At 44.8% G+C, this 14,988-nt stretch overlaps 1 protein-coding gene across 1 annotated transcript in view; it reads right to left on the reverse strand.

Annotated features, from left to right (window-relative positions):
• Nucleotides 1-14,098, reverse strand: part of MAN1A1 (mannosidase alpha class 1A member 1) — a 172,904-nt gene extending 158,806 nt beyond the window's left edge. The window contains exons 1-2 of the mRNA XM_059083869.2: nucleotides 14,002-14,098; nucleotides 12,944-13,792 (exon numbers count right to left, since the gene is read on the reverse strand). Of these exons, the coding sequence (XP_058939852.1) occupies nucleotides 12,944-13,552 (609 nt within the window). The 5' untranslated portion in view covers nucleotides 13,553-13,792; nucleotides 14,002-14,098. The remainder of the gene's footprint in view (nucleotides 1-12,943; nucleotides 13,793-14,001) is intronic.
• Between the last annotated feature and the right edge of the window lie 890 nt (nucleotides 14,099-14,988).

Consider the following 14,988-nt stretch of genomic DNA (forward strand, 5'->3'; position numbering starts at 1 on the left):
GGAGAGGCCACAGCAGTGAGAGGCCCGCATACCGCAAAAAAAAAAAAAAAAAAAAAAAAAAAATTACACCTTCTTACAGGGAAAATTTATTAAATTCTAATTTCTCTAGTGGAAATAACACCTAACCTATGACTTTTCATTTCAATGTGGTATTGTAAGCACTATTTATAAAAACACCATGGTCTCCCAAAAATGTTTGCTCAGATAGTAAAAATAAACAAACAACCAACCCACACTAACTTTAATTAGGGTGTACCATGTACAAAACTGAAATGTAAGAAAAATGACAACTCTTATTAAATGTAGTCCACAGCTCTAGATAATAATGAACAGAAATGAATAAGGACTCTACCTAATTTAAAAATCACAGAACTGAAAAACAAAATGCTGAGTGTAAATATAAAGCAGACTAACTTTAAAGCAAAACAGAACTTTTTATATTCAAGTAAGTGTCGACCTTCAAAAGAATCTCACAAGTACCCACATTTATTTCAGTGATGTTACATCTGCTCAAAAGATTTTTTTTATGAACCACCTTCACAGCCAGTTTATAAGTCATGTAAGAAAATGAATACAGGGTTTCCCTGGTGGCACAGTGGTTGAGAGTCCGCCTGACGATGCAGGGGACACGGGTTCGTGCCCCGGTCTGGGAAGATTCCCACATGCAGCGGAGCGGCTGGGCCCGTGGGCCATGGCCGCTGAGCCTGCGCGTCCAGAGCCTGCCCTCCGCAACGGGAGAGGCCATAACAGTGGGAGGCCCGTGTACCGCAAAACAACAACAACAACAAAAAAAAAAAAACAAGAAAGAAAATGAATACAGCTTTTCACTTTATAAATCATTCTAAAAACGACTTTAAAACTAGAAAAGGTGTTTCCTACATTGATGAATATCTTTATATTCACTAGATCCTGTTCTGAATGACTTTTGACTGTTATAAAAAAAAATCAGGGGCTTCCCTGGTGGCGCAGTGGTTGAGAGTCCGCCTGCCGATGCAGGGGACACGGGTTCGTGCCCCAGTCCGGGAAGATCCCACATGCCGCGGAGCGGCTGGGCCCGTGAGCCATGGCCGCTGAGCCTGCGCGTCCGGAGCCTGTGCTCCTCAACGGGAGAGGCCACAGCAGTGAGAGGCCCGCCTAGCACAAAAAAAAAAAAAAAAAAAAAATCAGGTCTCCCCTCCAAGACAATGGCCTGTAGCCCATGAGGACAGGTAGCAGGGGTTCCAAAGATGAGTGGACACCACTTTTGGAATATGTGATTATTTAAAGGGGGGAGGGTGTCACACTTAACCTAAGTAATTCCTCCTGGTACACTTGTTTAAAAAGGTGTATTCATTCAACTAATATTTCCTGGGTGCTATTATGAGTGAGGCCCAGGGCTACGGCTCCTCCGATGGACGAATACTAGGGGAAGCTCTTTCTCCTGCTCTTAACGTGACAGTCTTGTAACAGAGTCATGACTGTGAAGAACCAACATCACAGAGATTCTGTACTCTCAGAGTAAGCGAAAACAGAAGTACTTCTAACCTCTGCTGTGGCTTTATCTTATTACTGATAGAACACTTAATAAATCATAATTTTTATTCACCGTAACTGCTAAAGCAGCTTTCAACAGTAGTTAATAAATCATCTTCATTTTTATGCTCCTCCAATTAACTGCCCACCCCACCTGCTTTTTTTTTTAAGCTAAGTTCTTCATCACACATTCTAAGTTAAGCAAGCCCTAGGAGGATTAAATAATGAAGACTAATCAAAATGCTTAATATGTGTGAACGTATACAATGTATTAAACACATGCCAATCATAAAACATGTTTTTAAACTACATAAAGTTCCTTTTACACTTACCAAGAATGCCTTATAAAACTGACTCAGGCTAACTCCTGAAATCACAACATGGACGTTGAGGCACTTCTAATCATGAGATGAAAACTTGTAGTTGACTAGATACATTTTGACAATCAACACTGCTAGTTGACTACAAAAATAACATGTCTCAGAGAACAGCATCCTAAATACTCTAAAATGACTACCATCTCAAACCACAATTTATAAAAATATATATACATTTATGTCAATCATTATTCACCATGTTAACACAGTCTCAAAGCCAAATTTAAACAGTTCTGGCATTTGGCAGACTTTTATGAACTAACCAAGGTCAGAATATAAATACATTTTGAAATGTGCAGCTCCTCACTACCTTAAAAAAGCATGACTAAAAACACATTTATTTGGAGTTAGCCAAAAAAAAAAAAAAAAAAATGCCTAAACTTCATAAATAAATCATGCTTTGCTTTTATTCTAAAATAGAATACCTTAGACAAAATGCACATTTATCCTATTTAAGACACCAAAGGCCTCTAATATACAAAAGATCAGCCTGCCCCTTCAAACTTAAACATGTATATTGCTTTGAAATCTTACTGACAATTTCCTTTTGGTTAATTTTTCTCCTTTAAGAATTCAGCTTTGTCAGAATTGCCATTTTCTGGCACCACTGGAAAAAAAACAAAACCCAAACCACTTCTGAAATTCTATTTGGACCATTTCTGAGCTTCAACTATGATCTTAAAATATTAGGAAGCCATCCTGATGAATTTTAAAAAAGAAGATTCCATCCCTCCTTTCTCAGATCTTCAGAGAGGCCAACATCTTCCTCAAACATGTGATACAAAAACCCAACGATAACAATGAAGATGAGCTGATGGAAGCTGGTGGGCTGCGTCTTGGCTGAGGGAAAGCAGGCTGTTCCAATATGCTTGGTAGGTACTCCTATCAATAAAGGGCACTTATAATCCTAGGGGTCCAGCCCAGGGAAGAGGCAAATTTTGCTGCTGTTTTTAGTAGACAACGCTGTCTACTGCCTTTCAGGACTTTGCCCCATTCAGGAACCATGTGCCTGATAGATCCATCTTCTCTGACACCCTACTTCTTAGTCTCCAAGCTCTGCCTGCATCCCAATCCTGCTTCTTTAAAAGCCTCCTTGTTCTATACAACTCACAGTGAGGAAATCCAACTAGTCACCCAATTCAGGAGAAAATGCTGCTTAAAGAAAGGAAAATTAAATATACAAGATACTGTTTCATCACCCATGAAATTTACAGAGTCAAGACTAGGTTCATTACATTACAGGTGGAAGTCTACATTGTTTTTGGAAAGTCATCCCTCAAAATGTACTATGATCCTTCGACTTATTCATTTCCTCTACTAGGAATTTAAGGGGAAATCCTACTCATGGGGTTGGGGGCGGCAATGAAAAATGAGCTGGAATCTTAATGGACAAAGGTGTTTATCTCCGCATTTTAAAATAAAAACAAAAATCTGGAAAAAATCTAAATGTTCAGGTCCAAGGGGATGGTTAAATAAACTATGATGCTTCTATTTCATATACTATGCTATTATAAAATTACACTAAAAAAATGAAAAAAAAAACATGTAGACATAGTGTGGTTATAACTGGGGGAAAATATAACCCATATGTTGGGGCAGGAGGTGTTGACACTGCTTGTGACTGAGTGACTGAACTGTGAAGGATTTTTTTTTTTCTTTTTTCTACTCCTGTGTACTTTCAACATGTTCTTTCCTAAGCAAGTGTTACTTTATAATGAAATAACAGTGAAAGATACTTGCTTCTTTTACAAACCCATTCTCTCCCTTATTAAGATAAATCTCAAAGTATAATAATTTCTGCTGGGCAACTTTAGTGATATTGTTTTAATAGCAGCCTTTAAGAAGCAATACATCAACAAAAGGGAGGTACTGATGGTGAAATTTCAGGCAGCTGGGAATGAGATTTTGAGACCAGGTACACACCCCGTGCTGCCTTCATCATTCCACAGGTCTGTCCTTTTGTTCTGCGCCCCAACAGACAGACAGACAGCGAGGAAACACAACCTTTTAGAAGTTGCAGCACGTATTCTTGTGAAACAGGAACTAGAGTCAATCATGGCTCAAACATCAGCTCAGGGAAGCTGGATGTGGCCACCCCAGGCCACCCCTGGACTCCTATCTCTGGACCCTCTTGTCCCTTAGAAGAATCAAGTGCTCTTCACAGGACTTTGAAAAGACCTTTCTAGGACCTCCCTGGAGGTCCAGTGGTTAAGACTCCAAGCTTCCACTGCAGGGGGGCGGGTTTGATCCCTGGTCGGGGAACTAAGATCCCTCAAGCCATACAGCTGGGCCCCCAAAAAAGATCTTTCCATGAAAAAGGATTTGGCAGATATGAAGATTCCAGCAATAGCTCAAGGTCTTTGGATGGCCCAAGTTCATGTCTCAACCACAATCATTCACAGGCCCATGAACATCATTATTACTGCACCTTTTCTCATAAACTCCTGGCCGAGGCAAGTGTTGCAACAAAGATTGTTTTAGTGCATAGTGCGCTGTATTATTAAGCCACCCCTGCAGAGCTCGGCACCCTTCACCAGGTTTTTATCCCCTCACTTCCAGTCCTTCTCTCATACTAAGCACCCTCACACTAGGCACTGGAGACAGGACAATCTAATGGGAGACCCACATATATAAATACATTAAAAAGTATTTATAGGGCTTCCCTGGTGGCGCAGTGGTTGAGAATCCGCCTGCCGATGCCGGGGATATGGGTTCGTGCCCCGGTCTGGGAAGATCCCACGTGCCGCGGAGCGGCTGGGTCCGTGAGCCATGGCCGCTGAGCCTGCACGTCTGGAGCCTGTGCTCCGCGACGGGAGAGGCCACAGCAGTGAGAGGCCCGCGTACCGCAAAAAAAAAAATAAAAGTATTTATATAATACTTAATATAAAAATAAAAAGTTAATATAAATGTTAATAATATTAACAAATCAAAGTTCATATAATATGATCTGTGTGTCACTGTATGAAAGGATGTAGAACAACAGTGACCAGAGAGTACAGGAGCAAATGAGGGACTGGGCCTTTGATAAGCTTAAGAGTGAGGGAGACAAATGGACTCGCAGTAAAAAGGAAGTGAGGCAGCATTTGAGTTACGAAAGTCAACTAAATAAATAACAAAGGCTACGTGGGCTTTTAAATTTCATTATCTCTGTTCTGGATTATCTGCAGCTCTGCTGGGCTCTAATGTACCTAAAGCAACTGCCAGAGTATTCATGACCAGAATGAGGGCTGCGACTTTTCAATGCTCTTAAGTCTTAATCTCATTTGGTTTTCTTTCAAGTACCTAATGATCACAGAAGACTTTATCAGGACTCAGCGTGTGGGGCAGGGGGCAGTGCTGCTGCATTCTGCAGAGCAAAGGAACTAGCCAGGGCTGCTTTCCTCCTAGGACGGTCTCAGTGGGCTTCTTGCTGCTGGCCTACTACTCAGGGCTGAGGAGGAGGGAGGGCCAGGCCAGCCAGCCTCCAAAGCGTATGTTCTCATTAGAGACAAGAGGTTACTGGCAGACCCGGGGCCTGAGAGCTAAGAGGCAGTTTCCAGCTCTGTAGTTAGTGCACTGGGGAACTCAGGAAGTCACAGCTCACAGGGCCCCGTTTCTCATATGTAAAATGAGTACCGGGGTTAAGCATCTCTGAGGTCCTTCTGGGCCTGATACCTTAACAAATCTAAGTTCAACGCTCTCACAAAAGGCCAAAATCTGTGAGTTACGAAGTACAGCTGATTTATGTGAATTTTGACTACCAGGTGACAGACTGAGCTCTGATTATAGAATTGTTCACAATTACATAAATTTTTGCCAAATCTAAAATAATTTTCTTCTCTCTTCTTAAAAACATTCCTCCAAAGACAAAACAGGTTAAAATGCGTTTTACTTAATCCCTCTTTTTCTCTATTTTGGAGAACAATTTCAACGCTTAAGGAGGTAACTCAAGAACTGTGATCTTTCTGAGAAGATGGTACTTCAGGAACAAGCACATCTGACTGTGAGAAAGAGACTAATTCTTTAACACATATTTTGAAGTACAGAAGCTGGAAAAGTATGTAATTTTAAGGATAGCAAAAGTTTTTTGGAATTTGGCAGGAATGTGAGAAAATCAGAGTTGACAGTAGCACAGCAAAATCATAGCTGTCTGGAATGATCATCCTGAACTGGAAATGTATCCCTTTAAGCAAACCTAATTTAAACTGTTCTTGATAACTTTTTGAAACATTATTACCCACTTCCCTGATGTATTAAACAGTATCTGAAACAATGTAATCTCGGCTTGATGGCTTTAGGTAGTGATTAATAACAGTAATAACAGCAACATTTATTACACACTCCCTGCATACCTGATACCATTCTAAGTGCTTTGTGTGGATGATCACATTTAAACTTTCTAATCCAACAAAGTGGGTACTTTTATTACCTCCACTTTACAAATGACAAAACTGAAGCTCTGACAGATTAAGCAATTTGCTTAAGGTCACAAAGCTAGTAAATGGAAGAGGCCAGATTCAGACCCAAGTCAACTGACTACCAAAACTAGCCCTTCTCACCACACCATGTTGTTACAAATGAATGGAGCAGGGGCAGGTAAAAGTATCCAGAGAATCTCCAGGACCTACATGGGTGAAGAGAACTATGTGCTCCTATAATGAAGAGACCACAGATGGGTGTGATTTTTAAATGTATGTCTGCTTTTTTTTTTTTTAATTTAAGTGTAGTTGCTGTACAATATTATATAAGTTACAGATGTATAGTACAGTGATTAAAGGTTATACTCTATTTATTATTATAAAATACTGGCTATATTCCCACATTATACAATATCTCCTTGCAGCTTATTTTATACCTAATAGTTTGTACCTCTTATTCCCTTATCCCTATATTTCCCCCCTCCGCTTTCCCTCTCCCCACTGGTAACCACTAGTTTGTTCTCTATATCTGCGAGTCTGCTTCATTTTTGTTATATTCGCTAGTTTGTCATATTTCATGGATTCCACAGATAAGTGATATCATTAAATGTCTACTTTTAGGGCTTCCCTGGTGGCGCAGTGGTTGAGAATCCGCCTGCGGATGCAGGGGACACGGGTTCGTGTCCCAGTCCGGGAAGATCCCACATGCCGCAGAGCGGCTGGGCCTGTGAGCCATGGCCGCTGAGCCTGCGTGTCCGGAGCCTGTGCTCCGCAAAGGGAGAGACCATGACAGTGAGAGGCCCTCATACCACCAAAAAGAAAAAAAAACAATGTCTACTTTTAAAAACACATACTCCTTCAGATTAGCTTTCCATTCTTCTGTTATGCATTGAGCAATGTCCAAAGAGCATGTACATTTATAGTTTAAAAGAACTCCTCGACGTTGGCCCACGCCTTTACTTTTTTTCTCCCTATTTCTCCCCCATCTCTTTTTGTAAAGAATGACCAACTGAATGATTACTAATGCCTCTGTTTCCTGCAGATATCTTTATAAGGAGAAAAAGATGTCATCAAATTTTCCCTGGGTGGCTTTAAAAAGAAGAGGCCTTCTGATTATACCCCAGTAAGTTTTTTATTTTTTAATTACTATAGTTAATGTAACTTAACTAATATGAGGTCAAAGTTATAATACTGCAGGATTGTACATGTTTTGTACTCACTTGACATTAGTGTCTGCAAATAATGAATATAGGCAGTCAATTTATACACCTCTCTGGCATTTTACTTAGGAGACAAGCCATGTCAGGATAATGAACAACATTCATCCAGGATTGGGCTTCTATTTTCAACTCTACCACTAACTAGCAAAGTGATTTCCAGAACAATCTTTGTGTCTCAGTTGCCTCTATTGTAGCTATCTCTAAAGTGTCATTCAGATACAATATTTTATGGCTTAGAGCTTATGTTTACTTTTAAAAATCAGAGTTATAATTTTTATGGCATATTTTTGGTAACAGAAAAAAAATTTTGCAGACTTTGTGTAAAGGACCTTGAAACATATTTAGTAGTAAAGGATGGGGGACTAGAGGTTGTTCAATTATTTAACACTAAACAAGGTACTAGACAAAGAACACTGAGGGAAAAGTCAAGACATAGTTTCCCCAAAGAATCTCTTCCTGAAACTACCAAACACTGGCTTCTCCTGTATCATTTCTGCCTACTTAGGGAAAAGGCATGTCATAGTATCCCTGGGGCCCACAGGGAGGCTGCTCCTATTTTGACCAACCAAAACTTACCTTTGACAAACACATACATTTTTGTGGTTTTGTAGGTTATAAAGAACTTAAAAGGCCACAGGTTCTCTACTGGGTTATGAGGTATAAGCAGGGTCCAGTGCAGTGCTGATCTACCCATGTATATTTAGCCCTCACACTGATCTGTTGGGTTTCCTCCCCTCTGACCTTGAGACACATGCTTTAAACGCTCTCTAATAAAGAATCTGTATTATCATAGATTATTAAATAAGTTAATATAAATAAGTTAATAAGTAAGCTGCTGAAGTCCAACAAATTCAGATCTCATCCAAAGACACTTTTTACACATGTGAAATATTAGCATAAATTTCTCAAAGTGGTTTAGATCATTAGCTCACCTAAGAGATGCAGATGCATTTACTCAAAAATGCATTTTTGTAACCTCTTTTCCATAGCCTAAACTAGGTTCTAGGTCCTATATAGAGCTCCTTTATATGAATGTGAAGAATGTTAAGTTACCCAACACGAGGAAGACAGAATACTCCTCCCAGACAAATTATCAATAGCTTACAGGGCTTCCCTGATGGCGCAGTGGTTGAGAGTCCGCCTGCCGATGCAGGGGACATGAGTTCGTGCCCCGCTCTGGGACGATCCCTCCGCGGCTGGGCCCGTGAGCCATGGCCACTGGGCCTGCGCGTCCGGAGCCTGTGCTCCGCAATGGGAGAGGCCACAACAGTGAGAGGCCCGCGTACCACACACACACACACACACACACACACACACACACACACACACACACACACAAATAGCTTACAGAAAATTAAGTTGAGCATAACTGATTATCTATTAACAATCTTCTCCTGCTTTTGTATATTAATGTTCAACAGTCAGCATCTACTCTAATTCATACACTGTTGAAACCTTAATTTATTTATTTACTTGTTAAAGAGAGAAGCCTTTTTACAAACACTCCATGACCTGGTACCTGCTCTGGGAGAGGTCCAAAGAGTGGGGAAATCTTGCATTTGCCCATGTTCAATGTCCAGTGTGTTTCAGAACAGGGTGAGCAGAACAGGCAAGATAACCCAAGGACATCTAAGCTCCTTCAGAGTCAGGTCTTCAAACTGTGGTCTTCATTATTTTGCAAATATTATTTTCCACACTACTACCCACACAAATAAGTTAAGTTTCAAATTAAAACTGCTTTGTTTTAATAGGTCAAGGTAGATTATTCTTATGTCTGACCTTTAATAAAAGGGTTAATTGTCAGTAGTTAACATAAATTATAGACTCAAGAACAACCTAAGGCTAGTGTAAGGCATAAAAATATATATTCACCATTAGCCATCAATATGAAAATTTTTTCTTTCAACCTTTTATCACATAAACAGTTCTGGAATTAAAAACTAAAGCCTGAGGGCTTCCCTGGTGGCGCAGTGGTTGAGAGTCCGCCTGCCGATGCAGGGGACACGGGTTCGTGCCCCGGTCCGGGAAGATCCCACATGCCGCGGAGCGGCTGGGCCCGTGAGCCACGGTCGCTGAGCCTGCGCGTCCGGAGCCTGTGCTCCGCAACGGGACAGACCGCAACGGTGTGAGGCCCGTGTACCACAAAAAACAAAACAAACAAAACTAAAGCCTGTTTGGAGAAACCTAGAGAAGACAACTGTGACCCTACAGCTAACTGGTCCGAAAGCCTTACCTGATAGGCCCAAAGCTGGCTGTCAGCCTCCCCATTCCCACCCGATTTAGACTGGTAGGAGTTCCAGTCTGAGAAGGGAGGAATCCCACTTGATAATCTAATAATTAGGGCTCTAATCCTCAAGGACAGTGCAGGCTCTTTGTAGTGACTCCCCGCAAAAGCTTCCTGATTTTAAGAGTTGGGGTAGAAGGAGAAATGGACTACTTTTCTAAACTTTCCAAGGTGCTCTTGAACTTCTGTGCTTCATTTGTCTACCAGTGCTTTTTAAAGTTAAGGACCACTTGAGCACAATTTTTAAAAGATCAATCTTGTGAGAATATGCACTATGTGTGTACTGTAAACTTCAGGGAAATCCCAGAGTTAATTTATCTACAAAGTTTTCATGGGGTGGGGGGCTGGCTGTCTTCATTTCGGCTTTAAGTTTTACATCAAATCAGAGATCAGTACTGGGAAGCACGTGGCACCTTTCTGTGAAGGGTGCTAGGCAATAAATATCCTATTTGAAATGAGAAAGTGTTTCCCCTTAGCACAGATTTGTTAAAAATTTACCACGGTACCAGTAACACAGCTGTGTTGGCAATATAAAAATAGCATTGGCTGTCTTTAAACCAAATATACAAAATGAAAGTTTGGCTCAGATATTATAGTCCAAGCTCCCAACATGTTAGACTTGCTTATACCTTCTAAATTTTACCCATAAAACTGTTAGTACTTTCAGGTGTGATAGAGAATCTAAGTATATGAAGAGAACTAGAAAATACAGGAACAATAAAAATCAAGATCAAGGCAAAGATCCGTTGGTCCACGACAAGGCATACATGGTGGTACCCCAACTGCATCTAAATGTGTAAAGTCCAGAGCCGTATTCACGGCAGGCAACCACTCTTTCCTCTCTAAAACTGAACATTTACAGTGTACTTTTAGAATAGCATGAGTAACTTTTTTTTTTTTTTTTGGTTTACAAAGGAACACATCTGCCTGAACTAATCTGATGAAAATCCATAATCCATTTCTTCCCGTTAGCCTTTGACTAAATACTGAAGCTAATTATGCTGGCTTCCCCGCCCCCGGGGTTCTGGCGGCAGCATGAAATTTTAAAGAACCCATTTAGTTCAACCACTTTATGCAAGACTGGGCAGTTTCAAAACATCTAGGTGCGAAGATGTTAGCACCACATGGACATAGAAGACTACATAAATTTCCTTTACGTGGTTAATTAAGACCTGATCTAGAGACATAGATAACATGGATCTAATAAGGACAGATATGCATACTGTTAATATGCTGTCCTGAATTGACTGCTGCTGTCTTAGTGCTTCTGCTCTAAATGTACTTTTAATCACTACTGGTCAGTACCGATAGCTTTTTCACATCCATGCCTCTTTAGTATTTAAAATAATTTCCTGGGACAACTGTTATCTGCACTAACTGGCAGCGCATAGAAATTTAGAGGCATGAAACGTGAAGCAATTACATTGCTTCACACTTAAGAGAAACATAAGCAGATACAAATTTGGGGCTAAATTATCTATGGGTTTTGGCTGGCTATTTTCAAGGAGCCTGAGAGATGAAGAGGAGAGGGAGATGGTTGGTGAAAGCAGAGCCTTTTTTCCACCTTCCTGGTTTTGCAGCACTGACAGGATTTCATGGAGAAGGGAAACTGCTAGACAGAAGTTGTCACAGGGAGTAAAATCCAACCCCCCCCCCCAAGTCTAGGAGGGTTCTAGGCTTGAGGAAGGGTCTCAAAGCAGAAAGGCTGATGGGCTATGGAAGGAAGCTACTTGCACAGGAGGGATGAATCAAGGCATTCTGCCTAGGGTAAACTGAAAGGCACCCAAATCCACTTTAACTTGCTCAATTACAGCTTAACCAAATTCATCTGGTCTTTACACTAAAATCAGAAATCCTACAACAAGCAAGCTGCCTCCATTCTGGAGCCACTTAAGCTAAGTACCTCCTCTTCATAACCTCAAAATTCTTTTTACTCTCTGAAAATTGGGGGGATCAGGAAGCTTCCTTTACTGATTACCTGCCCAATGTCAAAACACAAAATTTATTTTCACAGAGACTCTGTAAACCTTAAAAAATGACAAATATATTACTTCCATTCATAATGTATTTTAGAAATTGGAATCAAGATTGGAGATGAAATGCTTTTAATATGGTTCCTGCAGCTCTTGGATTGTGTAAAAACCCAGGCTGGCATAGTTGCACAGAGGAGAGTAGCTGTTAAGCAGGCATATCCACAGAGAGCCTGGTGACAAGAGGAAGTCCAGGCTTCAAGTCCTGACTCAATCACTAACTGGTTCTGGGGCTCTGGGCCCTTCAACTTTCATCTTTAAAATGACAGTCCGAAATGATTTGTAAGGTCCTCTTCAGCTTTAACCTAGGCATGAACTAACCACATGTTACAAGTTCTAACTGAAAAACACAGGAAAGAAATTATGAAAGACTTATCAAAGTCCATGTTTGTCCTACCTTAAGTTTGTCATCATTGTGCTGCTGTGGAGGAAAACCTGTTGCATCACATGGAATACTCTTTCTGACTACACCCGAAATGCAAGAGGCGGTAGGCTGCCTTTTTACATTTTTCATTTTTTGAAAAGTAAACAACAGTGTGCCCCCATGATAGGAAGTTCTCGAGTTTCACCTTTATAGTCTGTAAGTACACACAGGATGCCACCTGGCAGAATGGGGCCCATAACCCAACGCGGGGTGTGCTGGCTTGCTGTTAGAACATTTCTGTCATGCGTGATTGATGCTTTGCGTTTACATGCAAGCTTCACTTCAAAGCCACGTCCAAGCCTCATTAGAGGGTTGTTTGGAACCTTCACTGTCACTGCTCTCAGGGACGATTAACCATGGATCAGGCAGTGAAAGAGGAGGTTTGCACAGCACCTGCCCATGTATTTAATACCTACCTCGTGTGGCTTATGCTCACCGGAGCGTGCAAGTTTAGAACAACGGGATTCAACCTCAACCTCAGATCATAATTGCCCTCATCTACTTTGACACTGAAATGGAAACGAAAGAGCCTTTGACACTGCACGGGGTGTAAGTGGAAAACCATGTCTCCCCACACTGTAATGTTACCGTCATGTCCCCCTATACTGTAATGTTACAGTCTTAAAGAGTTTCAAAGGTTTGTCGTTTCTGCCAGAAAAACACCCGGGTCCGCAGGGATTTCTAGCCGGGTGCACTCACCTCTTTGATCTTCTCCCTTTTCTCGCGGATGGCGGCGTCGGCCGGCTCCCGGTCAATTGCCCCAACGAGGGGTGCTAAGTCCACTGGGGGCAGCATCTTGAACCCCACCCTGTTACTCAGCTGGTCCTGGGCCACCTTCTCCTTCTCCATCAGGATGTCTCTTTGGATCTCCTCGGGCAGCTTCTGCAGGGTCTCCTTGGCTTCCCTCAGAGCCCGCTCGTGGTTTTCACGGATCCTGGCCAAGTTGTCCTCCAGGGCGGCCGCGGGGTCCCCGGGCGCGCCCTCCTCGCCGCGCCGGGCTCGCCCATCTGCCGCGTCCTCGGCGCGCGCCCCGGGCCCGGGCTTGCGGTCTGCGGGCGGCTGCAGGGCGGGGCTGGAGTGGAACAGGACCCCGCTGAGCAGCTTGGAAGAGTCGGGCAGGAAGAAGATCGCCCCGAAGCAGAGCGTGATGAAGGCGCTGAACACCAACAGCAGCACGAACTTCTCCGTCAGGCGGAAGGCGGCGGGGCCGGACCCCTTCCTGCCGCCGCCGAGCCCCGCACCCAGGCCGCCGCCCAGGCCGCTGCCCGCGGGACTACTGAAGAGCGGCAACAGGCCCCCCACCGGCATCGCTCCCGCTGCCGCCTGGCTGCCCGCTGTCCAGTGGCCTTGCGCCGCGCCGCTCAGCAGCCAAACTTCGCCGCCGCCCGGCGTCAGCGGCTGCGGGGCTGGGTTCTGCGCATCCAGGCCGCCCAAACCCCCTGCCTGGGCTGCAGGTATCCCTTGGGGAGACAACTCCCCTCCGAGTCTTCTCCCCGGGGTGGCTCCTTTGGCAAACAAACAGGCGCGACAGAGCGCTCGCTGCAGCCCCTGCGGGGAGAACAACAGTAAAACGGAGTAACTACAATGATGGTGATAAAGTTTCCACCGGTCTCCGCCCTCCGACGGCCGCGAGAGCCGCCAGGACAGCTCCCCCTGCACGGAGTCCGGAGTCCGGCTCCCGGCACCGCCCTCGGAGCCCACACTTTGGACTTGGGGTGAAGTTTGCGGGTCTCGGGGGCGGGCTGTCCCGTGCACACCTGGAGCAGAGCCGTGCGCGGGCACCTCCTGGAGAGGGCAGCGCACCTCTGCGCCGCAGACGCGCAGCGTGGGTGGGGGGGCTCGTCAACTTCGCCTGCTCCTCATCCCGAAGCTCGGACTAGCTGTGTCTCCGCTTCCCAGGTGGCGGGTGCGCGTGCAGCCCGGCCGCCCCGCAGCGCTGGTCGCCGCTCAGCTGGGCTAGCGCGCCGACCTACGGGCGAGCGGGAGCGAGCGGGGGAGAACGACGCCCTCCGCCGCGGCTCTGCGAGCACTAACACCACTGCCGGTCTCGGGGCGGTCGGAAACGAGGGCGGTGACGCGGCCCGAGAGTGATGGCGCGGCCGGGCCAATCACGCGCGGCTCAGGGTCCCGCGGGGGCGGGGCCGAGGCGGGGAGGGGGCAGCGCCGGGAGGGGAGTTTACGGGAAGCTCAGCCTCGCAGGGGCCCGGCCGGGGGCTGGGAGGTAGCGGGGCCCCGAGGCGCGAGGCGGGTGGGAGTGGCGGCGGGGAGGGTGGCCAGACCCGCTGCGGAGGCCAAGGGCGGGAGGCGGCGGGAGGGGCCCGGGGTTGGGGAGCTTATCCCGCTCCGGCCTCGGGCCCGGGTCCCAGGGGCGGTTGGTCTCGAGTTGCTGGGGGTGGCGCCTGGGCTGATGCGGGACCTCCCCGCCGTCCCCTCGGACCTGCGCCTGGCCGTGCGGGGCCCGCCCGGAGGAGGGCCAAGAAGGACAGGGTCTTGCAGAGAATTGCCAGATTGTTATGACGCGCCTCTTTTCTCCAGTAATCCTCCTTTTACCCAAGGCAGGGATTCCCCCAGTGCTCGGTAGCCGTTAACCCAAAAGTCCCTCGGTGAGGAGCTGTGATTTGGAGAGCTTTTGAACTCAGCTTTTGGGCTGTCCGGTCGAACATCCCTTTACATCTGGAGACTTAATGGTTTTGTGGTTGCTTACGAGTCTTCGTGTTCATCCTCAACCCCCTTAAAAAAAAAAG

This window comes from Kogia breviceps, chromosome 13 (assembly GCF_026419965.1).
Source record: "Kogia breviceps isolate mKogBre1 chromosome 13, mKogBre1 haplotype 1, whole genome shotgun sequence".
Classification (NCBI taxonomy): domain Eukaryota; kingdom Metazoa; phylum Chordata; class Mammalia; order Artiodactyla; family Physeteridae; genus Kogia; species Kogia breviceps.